The sequence below is a fragment of the Cannabis sativa genome, chromosome 9 (assembly GCF_029168945.1).
Source record: "Cannabis sativa cultivar Pink pepper isolate KNU-18-1 chromosome 9, ASM2916894v1, whole genome shotgun sequence".
NCBI lineage: Eukaryota > Viridiplantae > Streptophyta > Magnoliopsida > Rosales > Cannabaceae > Cannabis > Cannabis sativa.
Window position 1 is genome coordinate 21,157,228 of NC_083609.1, and position 11,341 is coordinate 21,168,568.

Below are 11,341 nucleotides of genomic sequence, written 5' to 3' on the forward strand. Positions count from 1 at the left end.
TGTGTTTTGGGCCGCATCAACATTGAGTTTTAGGTGACCGATTGGCGGTGGTTGCCACTGAAATGGGGGCTGACTACCGTCTTAAAACTTGAGTGGAGCTGTGCCGTCGTTGTGCTGGTCATGCTGGTAGAGATAATCTTCCGTCCACTGGATAAGAGTTGAGGCATCTTGGTCTGGTTGATGGTGTAAGACTTGATTCCTGCAATGCCAAACTTTCCAAAGAAGACTTACAAAGAACTGAAATTCTTTGGGTGTCATAATATCAGTACATATATAGAAAACATCATGACAAGGTAAGGATTTTAATTTAACAATGTTATCATAAAATGTAGTTAATTTCCAAACCTTCTGGACAGAGTGGCAACCAAACAAAGCATGTGCTAAGGTTTCCTCGTGATTATTGCATCGACAGCAAGTAGGGGATCTCACTACATGATGGCGGTAGAGGTTCACACTAGTAGGAAGAGCATCATGGTAAGCTCGCCAGGTGAAGTATTTTATTTTTAGGGGTATCTTCATGTTCCAAGTCATCTTCCACTATTTTTCTTGGTGAGTTGTGATACAGGGAGAGGGCTCAAGTTGGTGTATAATGTCATGGGTGAGGTGATATCCCGAATTGACAGTGTATGTTCCATGGGGGGTACGGGACCAGTATAAGCGGTCTTGGCCAGGAGGCTGTAGGAGTGGGATGGATTGGATAGCTTGAGAGATATCGGTCGGGAAGAGGTGTTGAAGTTGCTGAGAATCCCAATCTCCAAAACACAATATAAAATCTATTAAAAGAATAATAATATTATTAAATCGTTTTTTTTTTATTTATGATTATTAATAAAATAATAGTAATAAATTAGAAAAATAATACAGAAAAAAAGTAGGACTCATTCAAAAAAAAAAGGAAAAAAAAAATATATTATTATATTTTAATATTTTTCCACTTTTCTCTCCAGTAACTCATAACCACCCACCACTCACCTCTCCACTCTCATATCAACATATCGTAAAAAAAATAGCTTATATGGAGGAAAAAAAATCGGACGGGGAGGAGAAAAGGAAAGAAAAGAAAAAAACTCTGCCAAAATTTGCAGAGAAAATACTAACATATTCTCATCTTCAAAGAAGTTCTGTAGTAAGTATTAGGGTTATCCTTATTTTCTTTTCATCTTTCTAAACTTTTTTCTTTTCTTCTCCAGTAAATTTTCTTATTTTTTTCTTTGGTTCACTTTGATCTAGGCTTTCTAAGCCATAAAAGATCTTCAAAAGTGAGATATAGCCAAAGAAAAAATAAGAGAGTTTAATGTCTCTATGCCGTTATGCTGCCAAATTCTTTATAGATTTTATGTTTTTCTTTGATTCCCTAGACTTCAAAAATAAGTCAATATGGGAGTGTATAATCAAAGAGGAAGATATAAATTTTAACAGAGAAAAAAAGAATTGTTATGCTGATAATTTTTTATTGATGATTTTTATATTTCTCTTGGATTCCCTAGACTTCAGAAAATAAATCAATATGAAGTTCATAATTAAAGAAGAAGTTAAAAATCTTAAATAATGAAATAGTGATGCTGTCAAAATTCTCAAATTAGCATAATCAAAGAAAAATAAAATTGTCTGTGTATCTCATACCTCATTCAAATACACTAACACAGAATGGTATAAAAAACTGTTATCAAGATACTTGACTAAACCAATCCCGGTGAAGTTGAAAAAAGTCAATCTGTGAGAGAATAAATATATGAAGGAAATAAAAAGCTAATTGAATTTGGGACTTTTTGAAATCAAAGCTTTATATATATACATGGTTTATATATGTGCATAGCAAAATCATTCCAAATCAAATTGGAGGAAACTCTGACTTTGTTTATGGTATATATATATGGGAATGCTTTTAATGGTTATTATCTATGAATGAATATTCTATTATTAGCCATTAGATCAAATCTAATAGTTGATATTTATAGCTATTAATTAAAATTTTAAATTAAATATTTTTTATTTTAACCTATTACCTGATGACATGGAAGTCATTTTTTATATCCATTCTTTCTATTTTTGTCCTCATTCCATATATACATTAATACATTAATACTTTACAATTTAATTATGGTAATTTAAAAACTTAATTACACCTTTAAACCTCACTACAACAAATATTTCCATTCTAAAAAATATATTTTTTTTAAAAAAAGGCATAACATATATTATAAAATACATAATAATTTATCAATATAAAAAAAATATTAATTATAATTAATTATTTAGCCTATATTGTAATAACATATTTTTCTTATAATTTTTTAGTTTAAATTTTAGAAATTTAAGTTTCTATAATAATATTATAATTAATTTTGTGTTATAAGATACGAAAATATTTTTTTTTCTTACTTATTTTTATAATTAAGTAATTCTTGTATTAAATGAAAATTTAAAGAGTTTGTAATTTTTAGGGTGGTTAGTCTTACATCATTATTTGTTAATCTATATTAATTATTGCATTAGGTAAACTATAAAAAAGAGAATTCATATATATAAAAAAAAAAAGTACAAAAGAGAGGAATAAAATAAAAGTGGTAGTGCTATAAAATTTGGATCATCCTATATTGGATATTTGTAATAGCAACAAATGTCTTTTACTTTTTTTATTTTACTTTTCTTATTTGGTTTCATAGAGTTTGACATTAGTAGCTAACTTTTTTCTCTCTCATAAAATATGATGTTTGCTGACTCAATTTTTAGCCAACAACAAAATAATAAATACAATATCACTACAAAAAAGACCATCTTTAGTGATAACTTTTTAGTCAAAATAAAAAAAAAATTGTGACTAAATGTGACTTTTAGTCGCAACAAAAAAGTTACTTGTGACTAAACATAGTATTTAATTATAAGTTGTCACTAATTTAGTTTTAGTCACAACAAGTATTGTGACTAAAAATACATTTAGTCACAACAAATTGTGATTTTTGTGACTAATACTTTTAACCATGAACTTTTTAGTCACAACGTAGAAATAACAATTTATAATTAGTCACAACTTTTTTACTTTTAGTCACAAGTTTTATTGTGACTAAAAGTATGATTTTTTGTTGTAATAATAATTTTATAATTTTATAATTTGTGATTAAATATTTTTATTTTTTATTAAGTAAAATAAATTAATTTCTAAAAATAATTTCTCAAAATCATCATTCTCTATAATTAAAAAAGGAAATATACTTTTTAAAAAAAAAAAAACTTGTTGGTAATCTACTCTAGCAAGTCACTAAATTGCTACTTCATCAATTTTTTTAGTACCCATTAATAGGTATTACCCATTAAGAAATCATCCATATATATATATATTGACAAGAATAATATATATAGGGAAATTTGATTTTATATACTTAAAAAATTTAAAAAATTTATTATTAAACCAAAAACCTAAACCCTAAAAAAACTATGCCTTTTTTTTTCAAAACCCCAAAAATACCCCCTCACAATTCACCCATTCTCTCTCTGCATCATCTCTCTCTCTCTCTCTCTCTCTCTCTCTCTCTCTCTCTCTCTCTCTCTCTCTCTCTCTCTCTCTCTCTCTCTCTCTCTCTCTCTCTCTCTCTCACATCCCAACCGCCCACCCTCACCACCACCTCCGACCTCTATCCTTCGACCTCCGACCCTCACCACCACCTCCGACCACCCGCACCAACACCCCGACCCAGCCCCACTCTCTCGAACCACCCAAAAGTCGCACCCCCTCAGCCCACTCTCTCTTCTTCTCTTTGAAATCGCAGGACAAAAAAAAAAATTCCCCCCAGGTCCGATGGTCGGACCATGGGGTCCGATGGTCGGACCATGGGGTCCGATGGGGTCCGACCAATCAGACCCATCGGACCTATATGTTTTATTTATTTATTATTTTTTTTTTGCGTTTTCAGAGAGAGGAAGAGAGACCCAGGTCCGATGGTCGGACCATGGGGTCCGATGGGTCTGATTGGTCGGACCCCATGGTCCGACCATCGGACCCCATGGTCCGACCATCGGACCTGGGGAGAAATTTTTTTGTTTTTTTTTTGTCCTGCGATTTCAGAGAGAAGAAGAGAGAGTGGGCTAAGGGGGTGCGACTTTTGGGTGGTCTGACAGAGTGGGGCTGGGTCGGGGTGTTGGTGCGGGTGGTCGGAGGTGGTGGTGAGGGTCGGAGGTCGGAGGATAGAGGTCGGAGGTGGTGGTGAGGGTGGGCGGTTGGGATGTGAGAGAGAGAGAGAGAGAGAGAGAGAGAGAGAGAGAGAGAGAGAGAGAGAGAGAGAGAGAGAGAGAGAGAGAGAGAGAGAGATGATGCAGAGAGAGAATGGATGAATTGTGAGGGGGGTATTTTTGGAGTTTTGAAAAAAAAGGCATAGTTTTTTTAGAATTTAGGTTTTTAGTTTAATAATAAAAATTTTTAATTTGTTAAGTATATAAAATCAAAATTCCCTATATATATATTTCAAGAGAGTTAGCCTACTAACAATTTCGGTTTGTGTACTATTAGAATGTCGAATGTGTGAAATATATATTATATATATATATATCAAAGAACGACAAGCTATGCCATTAAAGTACAAAATGCACAATCATTTCAATAAAAAGAATTGAAATTATATGTGTCAAACAAAAATTCCAATATTTGACAAAATACAAAAAATGACTAAAAAAAATATAGTCATAATTCTTGTCAAAATATCATTCTAAAATATTATGAGATTTAATTCCATAATAGAAGATTAAAATTACTTTTGTAAAGACACAAAGTCCCAAATAAATTTGAATTTTATTTCATAATTCTCTTCAAAATTGAATTGTAATTCAAGTAATCTCTAAATTTATTTATTAGACTAAAAATGAGTTTCAATTTAAAATAAACTCAATGTCTCTAAAGAATACTAGATCAAAAATAATCTAACAGTATGAACTACGTTTGATTTGATTCCATTTAAAAGGATACGTAGGCAACCTAATTGCCAAGATTGAGTACAATTTCAATTTCTAAAATTCTCAAAGAGGTCATTCACCTCGACAAAATTCAAATGAGGTCATACACTTCAAAAATCCCAAGTGAGGTCATTTATCTCAAAATATCAAAGTGAGTAAATTCTCCACAAAGTTATTGAAGATACAAAATCTTTTAACATTCTCGGAACTACATTTGGCTTGATTCCTATAAAAAGATATGTAGGCAACTTAGTTACTAACACTAAGTACAGTCACCGATACCGCAAAATGATATAAAACACAAATCTTAAAATTCCATAAAAGGTCATCCACTTAGGAATTTTTCTAAATTTTTAAATAGCAAATGATTCCTGAAAATGGTCATCTACCGGAATCCTTTTATCCAAATTCTAAATTACCGTATTCTGAACTACAAGTGGCTTGATCCTTGACAAAGAAGGTATGTAGGCAGCTCGGTTAATTAAATTGACTAGGTTCAGCTGCAATTTCAAATTTACCCCAAATTTCCCTAATTTGTTTTAATTATTTAATATCATCGTAATTGGAATCAAAGAGTATCTCCTTTAAACGAAAGGATTGTAATTAAGAGATTATTCTTATAATCTTGGATGGGTCGAACTCAAATTAATAAACTCTTATGCTATAATTTTAGCATAAGTGAAATTGTGTTTTGTATTTATTTTTAATATTCTAAATGTAAAATTTTTGCTTAACAAATATACTTAAAAAAAAAATACAAACCTACATTATTATAAAATATTACTAAAAATATAAAATAAAATATTTCTGTTCCCCACTTAAACGAAGAATCCCCGCTCCATTAAAAGGGTGTGGTGCGGGACCCTAACCCGTAGGAGAAATGTACATAGCATTATTATTAGGCACCAGTAGTGCCTAGCACCTGTAGTGCCTAGCACCTTCTCGACATGTCGCGTTCCGATTGGCTAGCGATGCTCCCTAAAAGCTATTATATCAAATTATATAGGACCTGATACTTAGTTAAACCAATAGCGATATTGACACGTAAGAGAGGGTGGTAGAAACGACGGGTGAATCTTCTTAATTAATCATCAGTAATGAGTAACCGCTCAAAACGTACTAGTTTGTTTATCCAAACTCATATAAAAGGTAACTACTTGACACCTGATGTGATGACAATACTTGGTACGAGATATGGGAGAGTTAAAATGGTAACTCTCATGTTTACCAAAAAAACAGGTTGAAAATACAGAAGCAGAATAAGCAGTTGAGTTGAGTATCAAAGCAAGGGCATTGCCGGCAAAACATTCTTACCCAACCCAACCCAACCGCCTACTCCACCGGTTCCTTCCTTCTATTTATACACACACGCACGCATTTCTTTATTTAAATATATATATATACATATAACTTTTGTGTTTACTTCCTTTCCTTCACTTTCTTTTCCCGGAAAATTCTCTTCTAGGATTACCCGTAAAGCTACAGTTTGGATGCATAGAAAGACTGATCCAAACAAAAGAACCAACGAAAATGCGAGGTCATGATTGGATCAACACTTGTCTACCGGACGAATTGATCGTTGAGATCTTCCGCCTACTTGATTCTAAACCCAGCCGGGACGCTTGTTCCCTCGTCTGCAAGCGGTGGCTAGCCCTAGAGCGCCTTAGCCGCACCACGCTCCGAGTCGGCGCCACCGGCAGTCCCGACCTCTTCATCAAGCTCCTCGCCCGCCGATTCTTCAATGTTCGTAACGTTCACATTGATGAGCGCTTGAGTATTACGCTCCCCGTTCAGCTCGTAAGTTTTTGTTTCATTTAATGCCGAACCAATTGACCATCAGTTTCTGCCCCATTCTAGATTGTGATTCTCTTGATTTTGCCTCAATTACTCTTTTCTTTTCAAATTCTGGGTCGTATGATTGGCTTAACAGGGAAAATTAGAATATATATTTTTTTTCATATGAGCTTGGAATTGACTTTTGAATCTCAATGTTCTCGATGTGTAATATACATTTGAATTGTCGCATTAGATTGGATTGAATTGGGGTGGATGTTGTACCAATCGGGCTAAGCTTGTTCGTGTTCATGGTATTTGACCCGGTTTATTAGTTTTCTTGCTCTTTCAACAATTTGATTATTTGATTGTGGGTACAGGGAAGAAGGCGCGGGAATAATTATAATGTGGTTTCGTCTCTTCAACTATATGCAACTGAAAAAGATGGGCCTGAAGATGTTGGATTTGAGTCATGTAGTCTATCTGATGCTGGGTTGATTGCCCTTGGCGATGGTTTTCCGAAACTTGAGAAGCTGAGCTTAATCTGGTGCTCGAACATCTCAAGTTCTGGCTTAATTGCACTCGCCAATAAGTGCTCATTTTTAACAGCTTTAGATTTGCAGGTGAATTTTTTGTTTATTACACGTAAAAATTGTAAGGTGTTTTATGGGGGCTTATCTTTTTTGTTCAAAAATGAAAATATAGTTTATTGTTTACCTCATTTTCCCCAAGTTTTTTGACATATCATTTTGGTATATGAATTTCTTCAAAGGGTTGCTATGTTGGAGATCATGGTCTAGCTGCTGTTGGACAGTCTTGTAAGCAGCTTGAGGATTTGAATTTGCGATTTTGTGAGGCTTTGACTGATACGGGTTTAGTTGAATTAGCCCTTGGTTGTGGGAATTCATTGAAAGCTCTTGGTATTGCTGCTTGTGCTAAGATAACCGATGTCTCACTGGAAGCAGTGGGCAGACATTGCAAGTCCCTTGAGACCCTTTCTTTAGATTCTGAGTTCATGCACAACAAAGGGGTGCTTGCTGTAGCCCATGGTTGCCCATCTTTGAAAGTATTGAAGCTACAATGCATCAATGTTACTGATGAGGCCTTGAAAGCTGTAGGCACTTCTTGTGCGTCACTGGAGTTTTTAGCTCTATATAGCTTCCAGAGATTTACAGATAAGTTAGTGCCGTTTTCTTAGTATTTGTCGTCTCTCAGTTCTTACAATTTTTTATTTGATATGCGCTTTTGGTCATTTATTGTCAAGTAATGTGCTATCTGATTACAGGTTTGAAGAATCTGTAACCGTAGAACTCATTAGAGCAAAATAAATATTACGTACTTTTTTTTGTCTTTTACATTTCCTCTTAGTTTTATTTTCCAATTTTTCTATTGTTTATCTAAATGTTATTGGGTGGCTTAGTTTATAAGATAGAAGAGAGGTGGTAACGGCTTGGATTATTCTCTTTTCCTTTATATCTTTCTTTAAATTTCTAGTGTGTTCTGGTACTCATTCTTTTATTTCATCCTGATTCTAAAACTCAGGGGTTTGCGCTCCATTGGGAATGGATGTAAGAAGCTAAAGGATCTCACTGTAAGTGACTGCTATTTCCTAAGTGACAAGGGTTTGGAAGCAATTGCCACTGGCTGCAAGGAGCTTACACATCTTACTGTTAACGGGTGCCACAATATTGGTACTCTGGGACTGGAATTCATTGGGAAATCTTGCTCGTATGTATCTCTCCCAGCTTGAATTAAAATTGGTATATAATAGGAGGTAATACTATGAATGAATAGGATGGAGTTGACGTTTAAGTTACATGAGCAGACTATTCTTGAATTATGTTAAGTTCTGTAATTTTACTAGCGTGTTAAAAATATGCCATTTCTTCCTTTCCATGAAGCGTGAACTTTTCTTTTTCCAGCTTGATTGGAGAAATAATAATCATTTTTGTTTTGTGCCAATTAGCTGTTCTTATTTATCCTTTTTTTTTAAAGTAGACTAGTTTGTGTTAGGACGAGCTCGGTTATTTGGTTGTTCCACTACATTAATTATGCTTGTTCAGATAAATTTCTAAATCCGCTTTTTCTTCATGTCAAGTCTCTCGGTTGCACTTGCACTAATATTGACATCTGTTCACGCAATAGTTTATATCTTTTAGTTTGATTGCTATTTCATATATCCTGGATAATTGCAGGCTTCTTACTGAATTAACGCTGCTATACTGCCAAAGGATTGGCAACCGTGCACTCCTCGAGATTGGACTGGGTTGCAAGCTCCTACAAGCTCTTGATTTAGTCGATTGCTCAAGTATTGGAGATGAGGCAATTTGTTTTATAGCCAAAGGCTGTAGGAACTTGAAGAAGCTTCACATTCGTCGGTGTTACGAGGCATGTTTTCTGCCTCACATATTAGTTACATCGTTTATAAGTGTTCCTTCTCCCATAAGATCCATTTATATATGCCTTTTAGACTAAAGTAAATATGATACTTTCGGACAAGGTTACTACTCTAGAACCATATCATTATTACTGAGAAATGCCTTATAAGATGCATTTGAGTGTCGTTTTCTTGTAGTGGTTGGTCAGGTAGTTACCATGTGAATTATTTTTGAAAGCATATATATCCTTGTTGTTGGTGGTTATAGGTTGGAAACAGAGGAATTAAAGCTGTTGGAGAGAATTGCAAGTCCCTGACAGATCTTAGCCTCCGATTTTGTGATAGGTGAATTTTTCTATTTCATTGTTTTTGTAAAATACAAATATTTGAGTTTGAATTACACCTTGATTTCTGTCTTAACTCATATATCAATTATTAGGGTCGGGGACGAGGCACTTGTTGCCATTGGTAAGTGTAACTCGCTACAGCGTCTAAACGTTAGTGGCTGCCATCAAATCGGCGATGCTGGAATAATAGCCATTGCAAGAGGTTGTCCTCAACTTACCTACCTCGACGTGAGTGTTCTCCAGGTATGTTGCTTCCTTGTCTTCCCTCTCCTCCTCTTTCTCAAAGGCGGGCAGAAAAAGCCTTATGTTTATTTTGATGGGACAGAATTTGGGAGATATGGCAATGGCCGAGCTAGGAGAAGGCTGTTCAAATCTGAAAGAAATAGTGTTGTCTCATTGCCGTCAAATAACAGATGTTGGGCTATCCCATCTTGTTAAAAACTGCACTCTGCTTGAATGTTGCCACATGGTGTATTGCCCAGGCATCTCATCTTCTGGTGTTGCCACTGTGGTTTCAAGTTGTCCCAATATAAAGAAATTGCTTGTTGAGAAGACGAAAGTCAGCCAGAGGACCAAAAGGAGGGCTGGCTCTATTATATCTTATCTCTGCGTTGACCTTATTTAAACTCTCTATATTATTGCTGCTCTTCCAACCCTGAAATGAAATCCACACACAATATACAAACCCCAAACCACCAACTAATGATCAAATTTTATGTTTCTTTGTGGTTATATTAGTCTGATTGCTTGTTTGTAACGGTTTTTTTTTTCCCCACTATAATAATTAACATATGCAAAAATATGCTTTAATGTAAAGGAGATTGTGAAATTTAAAGAAGCAATTCTTTCTTGACTAATAAATTTTGAAGCTGCCCAGTCCTTTTTTCTTTGGGCATCTTTACACATCTATAAGATCTTTTGAAATTACAAAGAAAGACCGTTTTATTATTACAGTAAAACCTTCTTCAAAGCTGTATGAGAAAAAAAAAATCATTTACTCGTTAAAAAAGGAAAAAGGCTCTAACTTGGGATTGGGGTTATAAATAAGAATAATTTTCATTGTGTAATAAGGCATAATTTTTCCAAGTCTAATAGTAATCATTAGCTGATAGTTATATAAAAAATACAAGTTATATAAATTTAAAATTAAAATAAAATATTTATTTCCATGTTAAAATTAATGATATCTAGCTCAGTTAGAGAGGGTGAGAAAAATTGAAGTGAATAAGTTCAAACACGAGAAAAATGATATGTAACCCAGAGACGGACTTAGGATTTAGGGTGGGTGTAATTTTTTTTTATGTATAAAAGTACTCAAAATATGGGTGCAAATATGTTTGTTTCGTGCTAGCTTGAATCATATTTTTTAGTCTTTTTAAAGTTTGAATTGTGCCGAGCCGAGCCATAAAAAATATGGGTCGTATCATGTCGTGCTATAAAAAAATATGGGTTGTGTTATGGCGTGCAATAATTTTATAGGGTAGGCCCGACATGGTCTGCAAGCTCGGTAGTTTTGTGCCGTGCTCGGATTCGTGTCGTGCTTAATTTGGGTCAACCTAAATTTCTTAAATAGATCAATTCATTTTCTTATATGAGCTCAAATTCGTGCTCTATATTTTTGTATTTTTATTATCATTGATGAGTTAATTACTAAAATATGTGTATTTTATAGTTTTAATTATATTTACATCTTTTTTCAACAATAATTACGCACAATCATAACACGTGCTGGAGAGAGTCACGTTCTAAGGTTTCTTCCTTCGCTTCAGCCCAGCCGCTTAGACGATCTGACAATGACGACACCTCCCCATTCGCAGACGACGGCGGTGTAAGCTCTTCCCCATTTGCAAACGCCGGCAGTGCACGATCTCCCTATCGCAGACGACGGCGGCGAGTTCCT

The 11,341-nt window shown here is 34.4% G+C and overlaps 1 protein-coding gene across 1 annotated transcript; it reads left to right on the plus strand.

Moving 5' to 3' along the window:
• Positions 1-6,113: 6,113 nt before the first annotated feature.
• On the plus strand, positions 6,114-10,302 carry LOC115723076 (F-box/LRR-repeat protein 4). The gene is made up of 8 exons (XM_030652485.2): positions 6,114-6,741; positions 7,098-7,340; positions 7,490-7,896; positions 8,260-8,445; positions 8,913-9,105; positions 9,363-9,439; positions 9,534-9,684; positions 9,767-10,302. The coding sequence occupies exons 1-8, from the start codon at positions 6,475-6,477 to the stop codon at positions 10,064-10,066; spliced, it is 1,824 nt and encodes a 607-aa protein (XP_030508345.1). The 5' UTR covers positions 6,114-6,474; the 3' UTR covers positions 10,067-10,302.
• Positions 10,303-11,341: the final 1,039 nt, after the last annotated feature.